A 22,603-nucleotide genomic window follows, 5' to 3' on the forward strand; every position below is an offset into this window, starting at 1 on the left:
AAGCTAACATACCCGACGGGCTGATCCTCCATCACGCTGACGGCCGCCGGCGAGTTGAAGACCGGTGCGTTGTCGTTTTGGTCGGTGACAAACAGTTGCACTGTGATCGAACCCCAGCGCCTCTGCAAGGGGTCCGCCGCTTGGTCGGTGGCTCGGACCACCAGGTGAAGAGACGGAGTGGTTTCGCGGTCCAACGTCTCCCCCAGGGTGAGGACACCACTGACTGTGTCCAATATAAGGAGGTCAGCCTGGTCCGGCCAGTGGTACTCCATGGAGTAGCGCAGCTCGCTGTTGGGACCGCTGCCGTCCTGTGCATAGACAACAGCTGTTCACTTACATCCACTGAAAAATGCTGCAATGACTTTTGTGGATTCATTTTAGTTGTTGTGTTTATTTCTATTGTCCAAGGTGGAGGTTACCATGAGTAACTGTCTGTTCAAAATGCCCCTCAGCTTGAACCCATGCGTTGGGGAAGTGAGCTGCGCTAATGTACTGGCGCAGAGCGCTAGCTGACAGCCATTACATGAGCACGTTAAAATGACTTTAGAAGAAGAATCTTTGTTGTGGTACCTTGTCCACAGCCTGAACGGTGTAAATGGAAGCTCCCGGTTGGAGGTTCTCAGGGACGACGATGGTCACGGGATCTTCTGTGAACTGTGGGGAATGGTCATTGCTGTCCTGCACCTGGATGCTCAGTTTCACGAGGTGGCTGCTTGGAAAGGCCCGGAAGAAGTCGGACACCTCCACGTGCAGCGTGTACTCTGAACCCTTCTCGTAGTCCAGCTCCTGCAGCAGGTACACGTCGCCCTTCAAGCGGTCCACCATGAAGGTCCCGTCTCTGTCCGTCCCGCCCACCACCAGGTACGTGACCTGGCCATCCGGGCTGGCAGCTTCTGGCAGGTGTACTGAGCCCACCACGGAACCTGGAAGAGCTCCTTCTACAACGTTCAGCGTCATAGACAGCACGTTGGGCTTCGGGGACGACTTGGCGGAGCTCAGAACCTGCAGACCAGGAGAGGGAAAAGCTGGGTCAATGTTTCTCACGCAAAAGACCTGCCCACTCCAATCACTTGATTTGATTTGATTTGATTATGGAGGTAAAGAGTCTGCATCTGGTCCATTACTAAGTCTTGAGGGATTCTGAAGGCAATACAGCTAGAAGAAATCAAGCCAGAACCTCCCTGGAAGAAACCTTGAGCTAAAGTCTGTCTCTTTATGTAATGAAGGTAATTACAGCCCCCTGCATGAAGACGTTGCATGCAATTCCTTCACTAAATTAATTCCTGCTTGATTACATTCAAACATGTGAAACAATGAACGTGGTTGTTTTATTTAAAACGTGTCTGACTTGTCAGAGGAGAGATCCCATATGAAGTGTGGCCAAGCATGACTGTGTTTTTACTCGATGCAATATTTCTAGTTGTGTTCATTTCTGTTGTGTAAGGTGGTTATGGCACCTTCCACTTGCTGCTATTGTACGCAGCTGGCTCGTCACGTCATCTGGGAGCGTTTGATTCCGAGGTCTAATCTCGGCGTGGTGAGGAGAAATCTAAGACGAGGCCCGCCACCCCCTCCTCAGATTAGCAACCTTTTCCTTTCTGAACTCACTAAAAGCTTTTCGCCATCCCCTAAAATACCAGTGCTGATCTGCAGGGATCGGCCCGAGTTCATGACAACAAGTCGATGTTCTGGTTACTCCACTAACCTTTAGGTCAGGAAGCACTCAAGCAGATTACAGGGATTCTTTTGTTTGCATAGGCATAGGACCCCGGTCTCATATTCACCTAATTTTCTTGACAGACCGCACTGAGGAAATAACTATAAAAAGACTTTGGCGTGACACTTTTTTCCCCTTCTTTTTAGCTCTAGCCACCAGATCTGGATATGCTGAGGGAGTCTGATTACTTGTATCCGCAGCTGGCAGGCAGAGCTGAGGCTCGGCGTTCCGTGGTCGGCAGCGGTCACGGTCAAGGCGTACTCTGCACGTTCTGCCCACCTCAGCGGGGCGGCGGTTCGGAGCTCCCCGGTGGCAGCATTCAGGGAGAAGCGCTCCACTCTGGAGCCTTTGGAGGAAATCGTAGTATGAGACAAGAAGTCAGAAGTATGTCTCAAGTTCCAAGTGACTCAGGCAACAATCAAGCAAGTCACGTCAATAGTACTTAGGTTTAGCAAGTCACTAGTCAAGTCATACAATCTTGCTCAGTCACAACATTGACCACTTTGTACTCAGTATCTATACTTGTGTTAGGGAGATGTACATTCGCAATGATAGTTTTTTAGTAATAGCAAACTGTATTGTCTATTACTTTGTTTTCTCAATGAAACACTTAACCGGCATAAAGATGTTGACCAGCTACAAGTGAGCTAAAATAGTTTTAGCTAATAATAATCTTTGTACATTGTAGGGCATGTTGCTCTTTTCTTTTTCTAACACATAATCTTTGAATCAAAATGTCATAATCTATGTATCTCCTGTCATGTCTACTCGCTTCACAAGGTGGCCTCTGCACTTAGCACTGGTGAGTTGCCAGGTTTGCGCACACTACACAAAAAATAACTTCTTTCAGAAACAAACGGCACACTGTCTTGTGAAATATTTTAAATGTAAACAGGCAAGACGTCAAGCGATGCAGCTTAAGTCTGAGTCATTTCACAATTCAGTTTTAGCCAAGTTCCAAGTCCTAAAATCGGTGACTCAAGTTCCCCACCTCTGCAATAAATGTAGGCTGGAATCTGAAATGTTTCTGTACAGTAAATCTTGCCTGCTAAAGAGTAGTAGATGGTGCTGTTTTCACCCTCATCCGGGTCCTTGGCGGACACCGTACCTAGGACAGTACCAGACGGAAGCCCCTCATCCACCTACAACGGGCAAACATTATTAAACATTTGCGTTGTATTTCTTCAAGGAATCAGATTGAACATCTCCTCACTGATTTAGGACAATTGTAACCTGGAAGATCAGTTCTCGGTTGGGTCGGGCATGGCTGAAACTGGGAGCGTGGTCGTTTTCGTCCAGCACGCTGACGTGAGCGGTCCCGGTGGCGGTTCGGGGAGGCGTGCCACTGTCTTGGACCACCACCACCAACTGGAAGCTAGACTGCTGCTCCCTGTCCAATGGCTGGCGAGTGCTGATTTCCCCTTGAAGGGAAGAATGAAAAACACAAAAAAACAGATGAGTAACTAACAACAGCAACACAAACCGCTTTGGTGTCCATCTTCACCTGTCTGCGCGTTAATCTGAAAGTGTCTATCAGCGTGCAGCAGCCTGTAGGTAAGTCGTGCATTCAGTCCTGCATCTCGGTCCATCGCCGATACCCTACCAAAGCCCGTCCCCGCCAGCAGGTTCTCCCGTACTGCCAGGAACACCCTGTCCTGGCTGAGCTTGGGGGAGTTGTCGTTTTCGTCCGTCACTGTTACCCTGACGGTGGCGCTGCCAGTCCTTCCTGTCCCGCTTTGGCCCGAGGTGGCCACAACGGTCAGCAGGTACATGTCCTTGACTTCCCGGTCCAGAGAACTTCGCACAAACAGCCAACCACTATCAGGCATGATGCCAAAGCCAGCTGCATCCCCGTCAGGCCGGAGCCGGTACGAAATGTCGGGAGATGAGGAAGCGCTTCCGCCGTTCCCAGAGGTGTCTTTGTTAAGAGCTCGAACCTGGAGGAAGCGTGTGTTGAGAGGCACATTCTCTCGAAGCTCCACGCGATATGTCAGAGTGTCAAAGTGGGGGCCCTGAGCGTCCTGCACCTGTATGTGAACCACCAGGGTGAAGGTGGAGCTCAGCTGAGGTGCTCCGCCATCTTTGGCCACCACCTGAAGGTCATAGCGGGGGATGGTCTCATAGGACAGACCGCCTATCAGACGCACCTCCCCGCTGCCTCGATCCACGCCGAACGTCCTCTGGCCGCCGCTGCCCGCAACTCCGGCTGACACCAAGTCGAAGCTCAGCTGACCGTTATGACCAGAGTCCTTGTCTGAGGCCTGAATGTGGTAGATGATCGTTCCCATCTTGGTGACCTCGGGCAGGAGCAGGGACTCAGATGAAGAGGGCAGGAAGACGGGTGCATTGTCGTTGATGTCCGAGACTGATATGCGCACACGACTGGTCCCAAAAGCGGGAGGGGAGCCGAAGCGTGCCTGGATCTCTAGGTCCAGTCTTGGGAAGGTTTCATGGTCCAGGGGAAGGGCGGTGCGGATGGTTCCGGTTGCACTGTCCACAGTGAAATAACCATCGGGATCTCCGGAAGAGATGGAGTAGAAGATGTCTTTGGAAAGAGCTGAACCAAAGACATAGGGGACATTAAAAAATGTATGTCTGAAAACTTAATTTAATGAGATACCATTTCCTGACCAGTCTTAGTCGCAGCGCGGACCACGCCCACCGCCGTGCCCCGGAGAACGTCCTCGGACACGGTGAAGAAGTACTGCGGCTGCTCGAACACAGGCGACGATATGGAACCCCCCACCACGCTCACGTTCACCCTAGCGTCCACCGGGGCAGTCAGGCCACCACCGTCCTCGGCCGATATCACCATGGAGATGATCGAGTTGGCTTTGCCGTGGAGCGAGCGCGAAAGGGATATCACACCTAAGGGGCCCAGAAAGGAGGATGTTTGAGGAATCATACCATGGAAAGTTTACAATTAAGAATATTTTCAAAACTCCACAGCTTGAATTCCTATGGAAATTTACAAGAAATGTGGGGGAAATTTTCCACCCCTTTGCAAATCTAATTTTCAGACGAATTAAGTGAAATTGGGTAGTTGGGAATCACTGCATTATGGTAAAGTCTGACTTGTGTTCCTACCACTGGATTTCTCCAACCTACCTAAATTTGGGTCTCGGTTACCCTACCCATGCAACAGGTGCCGAAGGGAACTGGTTCACCATGCAAATTTTGGCACTGTAAAGGTACCTAACTGTTTGGGTTATGAACGTACCTGTATCCTTGTTGAGGGTGAAGAAGGCAGAACTTCCCCCAGGTGTCGCTCGGTACGTCACCCGGCCGTTCTGCCCGGCGTCCGGATCGCGGGCCGTCACCCTGACGACAGAGGTTCCGGGGGCACTGTGGGCACTCAGGCTGACCGTGTAGAGAACCGGGTAAAAGGCGGGCCTGTTGTCGTTGACGTCGCCCACCGACACTCTCACCCGGGCCGCCGAGCTCAGGCCACCCTTAGAGGGTAAAAGCGACAGCGGCTTTCAGATGAGCCAGCGGAATTGATATGAAAAACCTTATCTCACTGCAGGGAGGATGAACATCCTCTTTTTCATGCCCACAGACGGCAATCAACGTGTTTCCTCTTGGCTTCGTAGTTGCAAATCAGAGCCAAGCGACTGTCGGAAAGACAAAGTGTCTGCGAAGGGATGAATGAGATCAGTTTGTGCCACATTAGCTTTCCTTCAATACTTTTAGAACGGCAATGAAGGGCTTGCTTCAGCCACACTTCTCAAATCCTACGAATGATGCGCTTTTCCAAGACCAGCTTTCTTACACTCGGCTGCATACTTGAGTGCGGACATATATTGCTGAGACAAATCCCCGCCATTGAATTTTGTCTTTGATTCGAAATTAAAAACAAAAAAAAGAAATCCTCGTAGTAAAGGATTAAGAAAATGTATTAATTAAAATATTAGCTTTATCAGTATCATTTAGGCCCCCTTAAAATTGCGCCGTTATGGATGGCATGGAGTTGACTTCTGGAACTTTTTTTGACAGTAAATTAGCTCGTTATTCAGTTGTAACTAGTTAGTCGGTCGGACAGTCTTGATTTCTTTTTTAGGGAGTTAATCAGTCAGTTAGTCAGTCAAATTTTTCAGATATGGTTAGTTATTTCATCCATTCAGTTTGCCAGTTAGTCGGAAATTCTATCTAAGTCAGTTTTTCATTCAAGTAGTTTGTTGATTAGTTAGTCGGTTACGTTGATCAGTTATTGTTAGTTAATTCAACAGTTTGTCAGTCACTCAGTTCCTTGGTCAATTAGTCAGCTGCTCCATCTGTTTGTCAGTCAGTTAGTCAGTTATAGTTAGTTAATGCATGAATTAGTTTGTCAGCTAGTCGTCCGGTCCATCCATCAGGGAGTTTGTTTGTCATTCAATTATAAATTAGTGAGTTAGAGTTTGAAGGGCTTTCCCATTTCCCAAAAGTCATCCTGGTAAAAACCTAACTTTGGCAGGGCACGATTCTCAAAAATTGGTACCACCCCCCCAGAATAAGGGGGGTATTCAACCAGCTCGCCTGAGCAATAGGAAATTTGGTAGGCGTTTCTTCCATGAGCAGACCCACCCAAAAGACTCAAGAACTCAAGAAGTCATGCGTCAGGAAGTCTGACAATTGTTCTGGGCACAGATGGGCAAACGCTAAATTGCAAAAAATGTAGACGTTGAAAAACTTGCCGTAAAATGTTTTTAATTTCAGCTAGTTTCATTTGGCCACAAGAACTTTGGTATCATGAGTAGACACACAAAAAAGTCTCAAAAGCCATCCTGGAATAGACACAGGAAGTCTGCAATTTTGGTTTAAAGCAGTCCTAAAATGGCCGCTCAATTTGGCCATTTCCAGTGGCCCTTAAAAGAGATTGTATACACATGGGGTGATGTTACATATGGGTGATGTCAGATGGGGAAATGTTTTTGTCATTGTGGGCGGGGCATGGCGGCAAAGTTTGATGTCTCATGGTAAAACAAAGTATATCTCACAAAAATGAGTACTTACATTTTCTGTATTTTTTTTTTTCACGGAACAACACTAGTGAAATGACACTGTGATGCAACAAACGTAGTCAGTGTGCAGCTTGGACACACAGCCATGAACATCTAAACCGCTGGCAACAAAAGTGACTACACCCCTATGTGAAACTGTCCAGATTGGACACATTAAGCCACTTTCTCTTCCTGGTGTCTTGTGACTTTTTAGTGGTACAAGGTCCCAGGTGTACATGGGGAGCAGGTGTGTTCAACATGTATCGGTTCCAAGTGACAATTTGAGCCTAATTTTGCCCGTTTCCTGGGGAAAGACAAATGCCAGACTGTCTTGACTCACACCGAAATGCTGTTCCTTACCCCGTCAGTCGCGGTGATCTTCAGCTCGAACGCGTCCAGCCCTTCGTCGCGGTCCACGACCGCGCTGGTGCACAGCTGCCCGCTCTCCTCGTCGACGATGAAGTAAGCGGCCGCCGCACCGCCAGAGGGAGCCAGCGCGTACGACACGCCGCCGAAGGAACCGCGGTCGCCGTCCGTGGCGGACACCTGAGCCAAAAGGAGAAAGAGACGCCAGGTGAGACCAGGAATACAATTTTTAAAAAAGCTTTCCGTGTTGCGGTTATCATGAATGACACACAATGCAAAACGGCATAGACGGGCTAACAAATAGCATCAATAGTTGCGCTGTTATAGCCCTTTAATATCAATGTATCCATTTATAGTCCTACATCCAACTGGATCGATGCCTTCCAGACGAAAATATATACATTTAAAACATTTTCAAAAATAATCAATTGATGATGTTGATACTGGGAAATAACTTTATATGGATGTGTGTGTCTTTAGCACTTTTAATGATGAAGATGTTAAGCATTACATTAAGTTTTCCTGTCTGTGACGTCTCAAGGGATCATGGGCGTATTACACAGTGTATTTTTTTTTCTGACGCAATTGAGTGGGCCAGTCTGAGTAGCAAACCACATCTCCCAGGATCCCCTGCGCAGTACCTGCGCCATGCGCATGCGCAGTGCAGGAAAGGGCACAGTCGAGGGCAAAAAAAACCCCAAAAAAACCGCAAACGTCCCGCGAAGCTTAAATCAAAAGAATCAATAAAACGATCGAGGAGGAAACATGACACGCATTCAAAAAACGTTTTGCTGACCGCTGTCGTCTCCAAGTAATATGAGAACTGGAAATCACCGGGAACGAGGCAAACATCAATTCGTGAGACATTTCGAGCACTTTTCCCCCTCATGAGAGCTAAAAAGGTTGGTGAACACGAAGCGCTAACACCACAGCTAGTTAGCCGTACTGTTTGTTACAAGCTACTCACTCCTGTATGAGCAGTAATAAACACCATTAGTACATTTTGAGCATGACGTACTTTGTGATCAATTACAGTAAGTGGGGTTATTCTTAACATTTGCATTGTTTCTGTGTTGAAAAACGTCAGCGGTAGCAGGTAAACCTGGTGTTCATCCAACCTGAAGAGATGTAAATTGCATTTTATTCAAATCAAGTGTGAATGCATTGCCATTAATGTATCCATAATTAATTTTACGTGACAACTTTTATGAGGAAGTTTCACCTGCCCTGTCCTGTATCCAGGTATTTATATCACATGATATGACATATCGATGTCAAGCCACTGAATCGTATCGTATCGTTCAAGATGAACCAATATCATTGTTGAATTGAATTGGCAACCTCCAATCGTGATGCAAATCGAATCATCGTTAAAACAAATCGTTACACCCCCAGTAAGACGCGTACATCATGCAGGAGTGTACGGTGGGCTTTTTTTGACTTTGTAGATTGTTTCTAGTTGTTCTGTTGATGTCTATTGTGCGAGGTGGTGGTTGTCATTAATAATTGTTAAGAGGAGAGATCGCAAAAGTTATGACACGTACATTACTTTGTGCCTGAGTGTTTTTTTTTTTACTTTGGAGATTATTTTTAGCTGTTCTGGTCATAGCTATCGTGCAAGGCAGCCTTTATCATGAAGAATTGATGAGACGGGCGATAGCAATAGTTATAACTAGACGCGTTCAAGAATGTCGAGTGGACTTATTTTACTTTACGGATTAGCTCTAGTCATTCTGTTGATTTCAATTGTGAGAGGTGGCTGTTATCATAAATAACTGACGAGAGGAGCAATGGCAGTACGCTACTTTGCGCTTTCATGCGTCTGAATATAGCGCAGACTTTTTTTTTTTTTTTAACTTTGTGAATTATTTCTAGTCTTTCTGTTGATTTCTCTTGTGCAAGGTGGCGCGTTTCCCAGCATGCCCTAAAATGAGTCAGGAGCATATGAAGCTAATCGAAAGGATCTCTATGAGCCATGCGTCATTTTTGTCCCAAAATGGCCACGATGGCCTAGCAGGATGTTTGCAGTGTGGTCCTGACAGTCCAACGGGGTCTTTGCAGCTGCACGCTGACTTTCAGGCGACTTTTTCGGCGGAAAAAATGGTCGACGTGAAGCGTGTCGACAAAACAGCTGCGTGCCACGTGAAGGCGCTAACATAAATTAGCCGACATGCTCGAGGTTTAACCTTTTAAGTAAGCAGAGATTTATTTGCGCGGCGCATTTTATGTTCACAAAATGCTCAACGCAATAAATACAAGACAAACACAACAACAGGTGGAATGTGAACGATAACAATAATAATAGTAGAAGGAACAGTAGTAGTGTATTGCACTCTCATTTGCCCAGCTTCCCATGGACTTTTTTTTATTTTGTAGGTTATTTTGAGTGATTGTGTTTTTTTTTGCTATTGGGCAAGGTGGAGGTGGTTATGAATACAAAGAGGAGGGATCGCATTAATTAGGACGTGACCAATTGTGCCATGGACCTTTTTGACTTTGAGGATTGTTTCTGTTATGCAAGGTGCCGGTTATCACAAATAATTTGAGGAGGAGTAATCACATTAATTTTGACACGTGAAACTGCACGACTAAGTGTGCCTTGACTTTTTTTATTTTATTTTATTTAGATTTTTTACTTTGTGGATTATTTCTAGTTGTTTATTTCTATTGTGCAAGGAGGCCGGTATTGTGAATAACTGGTGAGAGGAGCAATTGCATTAGTCATGACACGTCCATTGCACAAGGTGAAGGTGACATAAATAACTAGAGAACTGAATTCATTAACTATCACACATTACCAAGCTTGCTGTAGACACATTTGATTTTGTGGATTGTTTTTCTGGTTATTCTGTTGATTTCTTTTGTGAAAGGTGGCGGTTATCATGAAGAACTTGAGCGAGCGCAGGAATTTTGAAATGTACACGTGTGATCTATCTTTCCATGGACTATTTATTGACTTTGTGGATTATTTTAAATTGTGCTGTGCGTGACAATGAGTGCTGGTCTTTTTTTTTTTTTTTGACTTTGTGGATTACTTCAATTTGTTTTGTTCATTTGTGTTGGCCGCAGTTATCACAAATAACCAAAGGAACAAACATGAATTATGACACATGTGACCAAGCTTCCTGTGGACTATTTGTTTGACTCTGTGGATTATCTCTAGCTCTTGTTTACTTTGTGCAAGATGGCAGCTATCATGAATAACTGGCATGACATCACGACACATACATTGTGTGTGCTTGCATGTCATGTTGGTTTTTGACTTTGTGGAAAAGTTAGAATCGTTTCTTTTTTCCCCCCGTTTCTATTGTGTAAGGTATCGGTTAACATGGATCACCAGAGTAGAAAACACATTGACTATTATGTACACCATATACGGAGTATTTTGTTTTGAGTCTGCGGATTATTTCGAGTGGTCCTGTTCATTGCTAGTGTGCAATTTGGCCAGTGTATGTCAACCCTAAAAAGACAGACACCTGGACTAGTGAGGATTGACTGCAAAAACATCATTCTGTTGTTTTGACTGCTTTTTTTTTTTTTTTTTTTTTTCCTCCTTTTTTTGTTCCTCTCGACACATTCCTCACATTCAGCCTTCCCAAGCCTCCTAATCAATTTGTTCCTCCGGCGCTGACGAGTTAAGCACAATTAAGATCTACAGAGCGAGGCGAGGGGATTTCGTGGGGAGGGGGAGTCTTTTATTTTGACAAAGAGACAAAAGGCAGGGCCGATGATAACATGAGACCTTGGAAGTGAAGCCCCCCCAGACCCTCCCGCGCCTCCTCCCTCTTATTTTTCCTCCGGAGCATCTCCCCTCGCCGCTCCTTTCATCACCCCATTACAGCCGCGACTTTCATGTGGCGTTCACAGCTGGAAATTATTATTGGAATTTTGAGAGGGATGAGAGGTTAAATGGGTTGAGGGAAATGGGACGCAGCAAGGAGATTTACTTCTATATTTGGGGAAAGAAAAACGGCGTGCTCGCGTCGCTGATGAACATAATGAGGGAAAAGAGGAACAACGAGAACAAGACTTTCGCCACGCTCCAAATTTGCCAAAACGGATGAAATAATGTCAAACTGCGGCCACCCTAAAACCTTTTGTAACTGTCCAGTTGAAACTAGTAACATCCTTAACTCATCGACCGCCAGCTGTTTTCAAAGCAGAGTTCCCCACGTTGCCAGCCGTATCAGAGCATTTCGACTGATGTTTCAAGACCCACAGAAGGCAGTGTTCTGGCACAATAGACACATCAAAAGAAAAGAATAAACTCTCTTCTTTCACCAGGAAAAAATTTTTTTCTGTTTCCAGTCGTTGGTAATCAGCAGTAGAACTTCTCAAAAAAACACCGGTTTCTGAGCAAAAAGCGGAGAAAACAAGCTAGCATTACTAGGTCAAGCATGTTCATGCTAGTGACCAATTATACTTTAGTTTGCGCACTACATGCTTTAACATATACTCAGTTAAAATTATGATTCATTTTCAAAGTCAGGTGGGTACAACTGAGCCAATAAGGCCTAAATTGCCCACTTTGAACCAACATGGCTGACCTCCTGTGCCTTTTTGGGCATGGCTTTATGAGCCTTTTTTGTGCGTCCACTTGTGATAGACATGTCTACCAACTTTGAATTACATTTTTTTTAATTCAGTTTGGCACAACGCAGCCAATCAGGCCTAAAATGTCCGCTTCAAACCAAAATGTCGGACTCCTTGTGTCTTTTTGGACTTGGCACTTTGAGACTTTTTTGTTTGTCTACTCGTGATAGACGCGTCTACCAAATGTCATGTTGCTAAGTGAAACTAGCTTCAGGGCACAAATTTGTCTTTAAAATGTAGTTAGAGGTAACTGAGCCAATCGGACCTAAAATGTTCGCTCCGAACCAAACTGGCAGGCTTCCTGCACCCTAAATAGGCCACGCTGATGAGTTCCACAAGAACAATGCAAGTCGCTACTATCTGGCACATCTCTCCGCTGGCTTTTAGCTATGGAAGCGTGTCTATTGTTTGTTTGAATGCGATCAGGCAACACTCGGGTAGGAGAAGAAAAGCCACAGAAAACGGGGTCACGGGCCGAGAGGAAGGAGCACAATAAGCGATGACATCACCGCCGCGGACTCTGCAGCACGATAAGCCGCCGCCTCCGATCCTATCGGTCAGTCGAAAGAGCTCCTCCTCCACATGCGAGCGTGGGTTTGAACCCTCATAGAAGTGGATGCTGCGGGCCGTGACGGACAGCTGGTCTTGAATATTTATAACTGTTCATTTAAACCCCGTCTGGTGCCAGAAAAAGATCAACACATACGCGTGTGTTTGATTGAGATGAGCGAGGACTTGAACCTCGCTAACCGCGAAGAGGAATTTTTAATGAAGAGCTTTGGGTGTCGGTTATCAGAGAGGAAAATGGACAATGTCTTCGCAGTTGCGGCTGCAAAATGTGTGCTATGTATGTACAGACAAAAGTCTTGGGTCAAACTCGGCCGCTAAATTGTGTTTTGGGCCATTAGGTCATCGTAGTAGAACGCATTGACAAAACATTTAGTGATGCGGGAAGCCCTTGTTATTAAAAGGTCTTAATATGAGGTATGATTTTGTTTTTGTCACCAATGAACTTTGACCTTAGACAATCTCCTCAGGACCAAAGCCATTCACCATAAAAATAAAATGAGTGGCCATCCACCCACTACCTTTCCACAAAGTTTGGAGATGATCAGATACAAATTGCGGAGAAATTAAGCGTTTTATTGACTCATTTGACCTTGCTTTGACATTGAACTTTAAACTAGACCTTAAAACTTGAACATGTGAAAGGATGTCACCCTACAGAACTCACATGGCTAATTAGTGTTTTGGTTCTGAATTGGAAAAAAAATTCAAAAAAAAAAAAACTTGAAAAAGTCTTTACACTGATTTTTCAGCGAAACACACATTTTTCCTGTATTACTTGATCATAGTGGCGGCACGACTGGTTAGCGCATCTGCCTCACAGTTCTGAGGACCGGGGTTCAAATCCCGGCCCCACCTGTTTGTAGTTTACATGTTCTCCCCGTGCCTGCGTGGCTTTTCTCCGGGTACTCCGGTTTCGTCCCACATCCCAAAAACATGCGTGCTAGGTTGATTGAAGACTCTAAATTGCCCGTAGGTGTGAATGTGAGTGGGAATGATTGTTTGTTTCTATGAGCCCTGTGATTGGCTGGCGACCAGTTCAGGGTGTACTCCGCCTCTCACCCGAAGATAGCTAGGATAAGCGCCAGCACACCCCTGACCCGTGTGAGGATAAACGCTACAGAAAATGGATGGTTGGATCATCAAAGTCGAATATTTTGACAAGCTATCTCGTGATCTTGAAAGCCCTTGTCGACGCCTTTAATTTCAGATATGACTCCATGTCGTTTGTGATTTTTGTTTTTATGACGAGTGAACTTTGACCTCAGGCGACCACCTCAGGACAAGAGCCAATCACCATAAAAAATAAAAACAGTCAAGTGGTTCGATACCTACTACCTGTCCACCGAGTTCAGATAAAAATGATGGAGAAATGATGCATTTTATTGTTTGACTCAGTTGACCTTGCTTTGACCTTAAAACTTTAAATTGTGAAAAATGGTGACCCCCAACCAATTTACATGGCGAATATCAAGCTTTTTAGTGCTCATTTGTGAGCATTGGAGAGGGAAAAGCAAGTGTTGACAAGAGCATATCGTGCCTTCTTTTGCACTTTGGCAGCAGAATCAACAATTCATCTTTTCCGTCACGTTTTGTCTTCCTGTAGTATTCGTACAAATACTTTTGTCCAAATCACGTCTTCCATACTGGATGCAGAATTCAGTTTTAGCATTGTGGCATCTTATCCAATAAAAACACGGCCAGGAAGCGGTAGAGAAAGCAAAGAATCTTTTTTTTCTTCCTATTCCTCTCCCCGACTTGAATGCCACAGGATTTTATTCCCTGGCGTATTGGAGCGTCAGCCGCCCGTTTAAAGTCGAAATGAAGCGTTCGCTCGGAATTGTAAAGGGTTAGCGTCGTGTTGTTGTTTGGAATCTAAAGAGGGTGAAGACTTGAAGACGAATGAGTCTGAGGGCTGTTCTTAATATTTTGATCCATGTAGCAAAATGAGATTACAGGCAACAAATGCCAGGTTTGAATTTTGCGCTCGAGTTAGCGTCAGCATGCTAATGACAAAAATGAAGGACAGTCATTGTTTGTCTTGACCATTACAGATGAGAAGACCATTTATTATTTCAAGCAAATATCAGTAAAATGTCAAATGTTCGTACACAAAAGTCACATTTTCGAGGGAAAGACTTTAGCCTTCAATGTGCTAGCTAGCATCTCACGTTCTGATTGTAACTTGTTGTTCTTTCTCATCACAACTTTTCCTAATGTTCTGTTTCTCACTTTGTCAAAGTGTGTCACTTTACAAATGAAACAAAAAAAAAAAGTGTTACCTAAAAGTCACATTTTCAAGGGAAACTGTTTAGCGGCAATAAGCTGTTTTAGCATCTCACATTGTAAATGTAGCATTTTATTCTCTCTCAGAACAACTTTGTTTTACTTTGTGTTTCTAAAATGAACCATTTTTCCAAAAGTACTTCAAAAGCCACATTTTGGAGGGAAGGGATTTAGCTAGATTGGCTGGCGACCAGTTCAGGGTGTACCCCGCCTCCTGCCCGATGTTAGCTGGGATTGGCTCCAGCGCTCCCGCCACCCTAGTGAGGAGAAGAGGCTCAGAAAATGCATGGATGCATGGGATTTAGCTACATTTAAGATAGGTAGCATCTTGCGTTCTAAGATGTGGTTCCTTACTCTTTCTCGTAACAACTTCACATTTGTTTTAGTTTGTGCTAAAGAAGTAAGCATCCTTTTTAAGCCTTTTTAAAAAGCTCTCTAGCGAACATCTTGTCTTGTAATCGTAGCTTCTTGTTCTTTCTCATCGCAATTTTTCTTGATGTTGTTTCTGACTACGGCAAAGCGTGTCACTTCACACACAAAAAAAGTATGACTTAAAAGCAGCTTCGCCGCAATAAGCTATCTAGGATCCAATTCTTTTGTTACAACTTCTTTGACTTTGAATTGTTTAATTTGGCTGGTGCCATAGCTCATGCTTCAGAAGTTAGCATCGTTTTCATCCTTGCGATGAAAAGAAAACACGATATAAAAACGTGTTTTATTTAGAACTTTTTAAAGACGTTAGATGGCTGCGGTTTGCACGACATCAAAGCGGCTGGGTTGCGTTTGGCTCTTGTGGCTTCAGATTTAGATTTTTCTTAAGCGAAAGGAAAAAATATACACTTTCCCCTCTGAGAACAAGCGACCTCAAACAAAAACACGGATGAAAACCGGTCGCCGTTGCTCGCGTCTTACATCACCGCCGCTGCGGTTCGCGTGCATTACGAGACCGTTTCAGTCAAAAAGGAAAAAGGACACAACTTGACTCAAACTAGACCACAAAGTATATAAATTCAATCTCATTGGACATGAAACTGGACTCTATAATCTTCCAGTGGAGCTCGTCTTATTTTTCCGTATAAACATTTATATTTGTGTAAAGCGATATGTAGGTCATGTGTGAGGTTCGCTAACATAATAACACACACGTTTATTTTATATAAAGAAGTGAGGTCAGCATTTTGGACCAAGTGCACCACGATGTGTTTTTTTTAGTGATGAGCATTTACATGAGCGCTATCGTACGTGGAAAAATATGTTTTTTTTATGTACGAGGGATTGAAATGCAACATGAGTACAAAATGTGTGTCTTGGTCACAGAGGAGTGTGCTATTGCTGTTGTCAGTCTAAATATATTTGGAAATATCGAAGTTTTTCTTCAAGAAAGTCACAGGTGAAGACTTGACGGAATTGCGTGTTTTAAATGTAAATCGTATGTGTTTTTAATTCAGTGATTCTTTGAGGTACCACAAGAGAGAGCCCATGTACCACACTTTGAGAATCATTGTTCTCTAAAGTACATTTTTAACACAATTAGCTAATGTAATCAACGATAGGTCCATTGAGGACTGTGTGTGTTTTTGTGCGACACATTTAGTACTGTTGGCTAATCAATCGAATTAATTCTGTAGCTTGTTGTTGGCGCTAGCCTCACACAAACACCACAATTCATCCAACAGGCCCCTCATTCAGTTTTCTCTGCCTTTTCTTTTGGGCTAACTAGCGTGCGACGAACGGCCGGCCGCTTCTCCGCTGACCCGCGTTTGACTTACGGGCTGCAGGGTCAGGCCCGGGTCAGCGGTGGGGTCAAAGGGGCGCCATATAATCCAGTTAGGCTGCTCGCCTGCTAACCGTGCAATCAACTTGAGCTCTTTTGTAAGCACCAGGGAGCAAATTACAGTAGCTGGCGTGTTAGCATCGCAGCTCGCCAGTCACGGGACCCACCACTTCATCATCATCATCATCATCATCATCATCCTCCTCCTCAGGGTAATTGTGATGAAGATGTAGCATTTTATTCTATTATTTCGCTCCATTTTTGTCTCAATAATTTCCTTTTTTTATAGGGCTATCAATCATATTTTTCACAAAATGGATGCCTCTCAATGTGATCACATGTCAATGAAAAATGTCATGAGGAAATCATATGACCATAAAACTATTACCGATTTAATGATCCCTGAAAATACAACTTACTAAAATGCAAAAGTATAACTAATACAAATTTGATTGCATAATAATTTTTTATGTCTGTATTATTGTTAATTATTAAGTACTCCATTAAAATAATAATAATAATGACCTGTTTTGGCCACACAGGAAATATTTCGTCAATTTAATTGAATTTGAGAAAATGAATATCTTGCCCACCTTGAACAAGATTATTTTGTTCTTTGATTGTGTTGATTGCTGCTCTTAACTACAATAGAAATATAAAAAAAATAATAATAACAAAGGAAGATGGTTAAATGGCGGTGGGGTATCATCATTTTGTGGGCATTAGCAGTAGCATGTTAGCTAATCCAGACTCGGAAACCCTCATTTGGAACCCTAACCCTGTTTTGAAAATCTAACACTGGCTTCAAACCATAACCCTACTTTGAAACTTTTAACCCTTGTTTAAAACATCAATCAAGGCATAAAACCCTGGCTTGAAACCCTACTTTGAAACTTCAATCCTGGTGTACAAACGCAGTTCCAGGAACTAAGAATACAGAGAACAAACATTTCTTTAAACTTGGGTTGCAAATGCTGCTTTAGCGCACCCAAAAGCTTCTTCACCGGAATCGCGGGAGAAAGAAAATCCGACGAGGATTAATTTAACGCGGAATCGTCTCCTCGTTGGCAGACGGAAGCTTCCGGAGAAAACTATTGAGACTCTAATTATAATCTGCCATCTTTTTACAGGCCAGTCGTTTCCTTATCGCTTGTGCAGACAACGGGCACAACTGAGAGGAGAAGGTGCTCTGTGGAGGAAGTACCCATTGAACAGATGACCTCCTGCACGTTCCTCTAAGAGCCTGACCGATATTGGATTTTTAGGCCCGATGCCGATAATTGTTTGTTCTTTTTTGTTTTGTTTTTTTATGCAAAAAGTTCTTGGATAAACTACCAATAAGTGTTTTTAGGGTTGCCACCCCAAACAAAAATAGAAAACAAAAAGAAAAATGAAAATGAAATCCACGCATACGTGAATCTGCAGGTGCCGAACCGTGAGTATGCGGACGTCCGCTGTATACTGCACTAATAGTAGTCGTTCTTTGCACAGGAGAAAAGATGCCTGTGAGCATTGTTATATTGTCTGTCTACATGCGTTGCTCCACTGTTCGTGTTCAAACATAACACTGTGACACCGATGGTATTCGTTAGCCTGTCGTATTATTTGTTAGCATCAAGCCAACGGATCCTATGTGGTTGTTTTGTTGTCGTTTGTTGTTTTGTGTACGTCACTCTTTGTTTTATGTTTAGTTTTTGACCGAGTAGACTTCAACTCGGAGTAGCAATGAAAAGCTGAAGACACTTTTTGGGAATAATGATTTACTCATTTTACCTGCCAAACTTGTACCGGTTGTCAAGTGAGTCGAGTTCACTGCCACCATACAAACAAAAATCGGCTGAACGACGGCTCGCTTCTCGAAAAGTACAGATACCTGAAAAATTAGCTCGGTACAGTCACAAAGTATTTGTATTTTCTTACTTCCCACCACTGCAGTTTTCGGAAGGTTTAAGGACCAAAAGGGGAGGTTGCCAGGTTCAGACCGGATTAGAGGCGGCGGGAGTCACGGGTCCGAGCGGACCTCCGGCGTCGTTTGGCGCTGACTCGGTTCGCACACAGCGGCCGACGAGACGTGGTTGAGGTCGCCCGTATCACATGTTGGGGGAGGCGGGTGGGGAACTCGGAGGTCGGGGAAGGCGGGTCAGAGCAAAGCTGCCTGGGAGTCGGAACGAAGATTATGAGCCTGATCAAAGCTGCCTTTGAGTGCGCCGAGGTTGACGGAGCAGCATGAAGATTTGGCCGTGCCCAAAGTATTTGAAAGTCCCCGTAATTATGACTTGTAAATTTGACGCACCGCAGAGAAGATTGTTGGGCCTTTCTGTGCCTCAACAACGAGGTGCTCTTGCCAATTTACTTTCAGTGCCTTCCTTTTGCCCTTTTTTCACTTCATGTCTGAAGCTTGCTCATAACTCAACTTTCTAGCATGTGTGTGTGTGTGCCAGTAAAACGACAGCAGCGGCGGTTTGGACAGGTGTCCGTAAACACGTCAAGCGCACGGCTCTCCGAAGGCCTCGCCAAAACACGGCGTCCACAGAGCGCGCATTGCCGCCCGCCGCGCACCCACAATGGCCGCCTTGTGGCGCTCAACTTTTGGGGTATTTTCCCTTTGAACCCGCGTTCTTTTTATAGCTCCTTTTGACAGCCCTCATTTCCTCCTGCGGACGATTTCGCCGCGTTCAATCCTGTCGTGTCACATGGGGCCGCTTTGTTGGCGTGTTTTCCACCTCCTCTCTTGTCTCATTTTGGTTTTGGTGGTGGTGTGGGATTGTGAATGTGCTTCTTCCACTGTTCCTTCATGCTCATAAAAAACCAAAAAAACAAAGCGAAAGATTTTAGATTTATTTTCTGTCCTGCCACAAAAATTTCGGCGACCTCACTTTTGTTGTCGTGTTGGTAAATGCTAACATGTCAGTGTCAAATGCAGCTGGTTCAGCCCTCCTGTTGTCCGGCCCGAAATCGGCTATTGGCCTCACACCGTCATTGCTTCGAGGCGAGAATTTTCCCAGCCTCGCAAGCTCAACTCCATCATTGACCGTTTGCTGGACTTCCAGTCTGACGGCTCTGACATTGTGCTGTCAGACGTTATTAGAAGCCAAGACGGGAAGCGGCGGCCTCGCGTAGGAAGCCGTCAGCCCCGCCGCTATTGTGAAGACGGAGAAAGCGGACATTCTGCCGGAGACGATACACGGCGAGGGGAAGTGGCTGTCTGAGGCCCCGATCGCGGCGGAAAGTCAAAACAAACAGAACAAACAGTCTGAGGGCAGATAAAGAAGCTGCTGGCGTTAGCGACACATTTACAGCCGCTTTCCGTAACAAGCTAACGCCAGCTTGTGTTTCACACGCTACGCACGCCGATTTTCATAGGCTCATAAACAAGACGGACTATGAAGTCAACACCACCGAGGCGAATTCCATCACGGCATAAATGGGGAGCTCGTCTATTTCGGCACGGAGGATCGGTCCGTTTGAAAAAGGGTCTTGACCAGATGTTCCCTCGTATCCCGTCAAAGAGACGCCTGCGAGTCGGCAACCTGTTGCAACGGCCCTGCTAACTTTCTCCTTTATTTGTAATTTTCCACCCCTTTTTTTATTTTTTTATTTTTTAGTATTCGCCGTGCGAAACCATTTTGCTACTAGTTGTTGTTGCATCGCCTGTGAATCGAAAGTCTGTTCGCGACAGTGCTGTTAACTTTCTCCTTTATTTATGCTTTCCACCCCTGTATTCTTTTTCAATGGTGCTAAACAGTTTTCACTATTTCAGCATTTTCGCCATGACGGTTTTTTTTCACGGAGAATATCCGCACTATTGGACTCGCTGTTAGTTTATGCAGAGAGCTTCACGCCAACATGGTGCGATCTCGAGATTACAACTATAACACGGCTGGCGTTGTCGCGCTGGTCAGTCAAGACGTCCATCTTGGTCTTCGCTGTCACGGACGAACAACTTTACGCAACATGTAGACCGCGCTGAAGACCGCGGCGTTTTGCCGCGTGACAGCGCACATGTCCCGCCTTTGCTGGGTTCTGTGTGAAAAGCAAAGGCCAAAAACCTCCCGGGTCTTCCGGTGTGGCAATTTTGCAGGCCGTGTACGAGAAATCGCACAATGCCGCACTTCCTGTCCGTTGCGTGCAGAAATGAGCCAGACCGTTTGTGCCTCTCTGTAATCCTTGGCCCCGCCCTCCTAATAAAGAAGCTAATGACTCAGCGTCCGGCCGCTCCCCGAACTCGGCACGACTAAACGCGTACGCCAGATGGAGCTTTTCTCTGTCACGCTCTTTAGGTCAGCGCCGATTACTCGCTGCTGCCCGCTTCCTCTTGCGCCCGCCAACAGTAACACATGGCCTAATACGCCGCGCATTGATTACACTGTGTTTAGCGGTTAGTTTCATTTGAAGTTGCCACGGAGACCGAGGGTGCACCTGCTGCGCAATCAGACTTGATGGGATTACTCGTCTTTAAACCAATCTGTGGCAATAACTTCTTATTTTATGTTAATGACGCGAAATGACTCTTTGACCTGTGAACCAGACCGCTCGGATGAGAGCGAGGCAGCGGCGTCACAAATAAGGAATAACCGCGCAGCCGTCGAGTGGTTTCCATTATATGGTGGGGGAAACAAACATACATTCACATCGACTACAAAGGTACGAAGACACTGTTCTTAAGTACTGTGCATGTACATGTGTAGAAAAAGAATCTGGTCAAAGTCAAAGTGCTCATTCAACTCCTGTACTCAAGTCAAAGTCAAACAAATGCAGACTCTTGAAGCCTCAGAGAAGGAGTAGGACAACTCTCCTCTTTCACGAGAAAAAATAAGTTTGTTTCTAGCTTTTTCCATTCTTGAGTAATTAGCAATATAGAACATGGCCTAACTTCTGGGGAAAAAAAACAACAAAACGTGTCGAGCATACTTTGTACGTGCGCCGAGCTCCAGATGAACATTAGCAGTTCGCCATTCACTCCATGAACTTCTCTCCTCACCGTCACGACACATTCCGCTACCTACTGCGACACATGCTCTGTTTCTACCGTAGATGCATGTACCCTGCTGGAGTGTCAGCCGCCGAAACTTGCCCACCTTCCAACGTGACGGCGGTTCTCTCCCTCACGTTCGACGGGACAAGCTGAGATTTGGTGTCCTAATCTTTCTCTTCTCCACAAAAGTGGTGGCGCTCTCAAATGGAAAGCGATGCAACACTGCCATCTACAGGGATCTGTTCATCATTACAGTGGTTTACGAAACAGAGGTTCACAGACAAGCCGGGCGAGATCGTCTTCCACGCCTCCCCGTTGAAAAATGTGCAAAAATGCTCTTAAATGAGGTCGACGATGGGGAATATTTTGTTCTCTGCTTCACATTCCTCTGCAGAAGTATTAAAAAAAAAAAGTAACAAGCCTCTTTAGACAAAGGAGTAGAAACTACATGTATCTGTTTTGCACACGCACACACACCAGCTGCTATATCAAGAGCTGAAAGTGGGGGTGGGGGTGGGGGGGGGGGGGGGGGTGTTAGGCACGAGTCACTTTCCACCCCCACTTAAACCTCCTTGGAAAATGTTCACACACACAAAGAATGAGGTAAAAGTCGGCGCAATCTTTTGTGTGTCAGAGCGTAAAAAGGTGGATGGATGGGCGACCGAGCGTCCCCCTCCCCCACGTCATCTGCTAACAATCACTGGTGGCGTGTGTGTGTGTGCGCGTGCGCGTCCTGTTCAAGCAGTTTTTAATTGGATAATTTAGGAAACAAAAGGCTCCATTTAAAGCCGCCGCCGTCATGCAGACAGAGTAGCAACAACTGTTAACATTTAAGTCGTTTAATGTTTTATAAAACAAATGCATGATATGATAAATAAAAATGAAATATCATGCGATTACGGTGAATTAGTGAACCAAAATGTTGCTCAGGCGCGTGTAGACCACCACCTTCCGGATGCTGTTGTTCCATTCCAGTCCTGTAGGGGGCAGTAATTGGAAGAAGGGAAGAAGGTTCAAGTCTGCTCGCTTCAAGTCAAATCCATTTAAATGTCGTTATTGTTTAGATTTTGTCATCTCCAATCAAGTAAAAGTAATAAAATAAGTGTACACATAACATCTTTTAAATAAAGTCCAAAAATGTATATACGTGTGGCAAAGTATTCATGTTAGAGTGAACATTTCCAGTTATTTTAGCAGAAAATATCTTGCGTTGTCTCAAATGACGGACGATGAATTTTGACGACGTCTTGCGAATGTTTGTTTCACCTTTTTTTTTTTTTTTTTTTTTTTTTTTTAAACGACACTAATTGACCTTTTTAAGACTGGGCAGGGAAAACACGGGTGTC

At 44.9% G+C, this 22,603-nt stretch overlaps 1 protein-coding gene and 1 long non-coding RNA gene across 4 annotated transcripts in view; one reads left to right on the forward strand and one right to left on the reverse strand.

The window, feature by feature from the left end:
- Window positions 1-22,603, reverse strand: part of LOC133466911 (protocadherin-16-like) — a 50,876-nt gene that overhangs the window by 14,782 nt on the left and 13,491 nt on the right. For 2 of the 3 annotated variants that reach the window (XM_061751088.1, XM_061751089.1), the window contains exons 5-13: window positions 7,057-7,242; window positions 4,938-5,169; window positions 4,349-4,585; window positions 3,222-4,274; window positions 2,951-3,138; window positions 2,763-2,859; window positions 1,906-2,063; window positions 571-1,002; window positions 13-308 (exon numbers count right to left, since the gene is read on the reverse strand). In XM_061751088.1, the coding sequence (XP_061607072.1) occupies window positions 13-308; window positions 571-1,002; window positions 1,906-2,063; window positions 2,763-2,859; window positions 2,951-3,138; window positions 3,222-4,274; window positions 4,349-4,585; window positions 4,938-5,169; window positions 7,057-7,242 (2,879 nt within the window). The remainder of the gene's footprint in view (window positions 1-12; window positions 309-570; window positions 1,003-1,905; window positions 2,064-2,762; window positions 2,860-2,950; window positions 3,139-3,221; window positions 4,275-4,348; window positions 4,586-4,937; window positions 5,170-7,056; window positions 7,243-22,603) is intronic. The other variant, XM_061751090.1, reaches the window with a different exon arrangement.
- Window positions 7,827-22,170, forward strand: LOC133466912 (uncharacterized). The gene is made up of 3 exons (XR_009785072.1): window positions 7,827-7,964; window positions 17,413-17,717; window positions 21,317-22,170. It is a non-coding gene; the product is annotated as an uncharacterized LOC133466912 (long non-coding RNA).

This window comes from Phyllopteryx taeniolatus, chromosome 17 (assembly GCF_024500385.1).
Source record: "Phyllopteryx taeniolatus isolate TA_2022b chromosome 17, UOR_Ptae_1.2, whole genome shotgun sequence".
Taxonomy (NCBI): domain Eukaryota; kingdom Metazoa; phylum Chordata; class Actinopteri; order Syngnathiformes; family Syngnathidae; genus Phyllopteryx; species Phyllopteryx taeniolatus.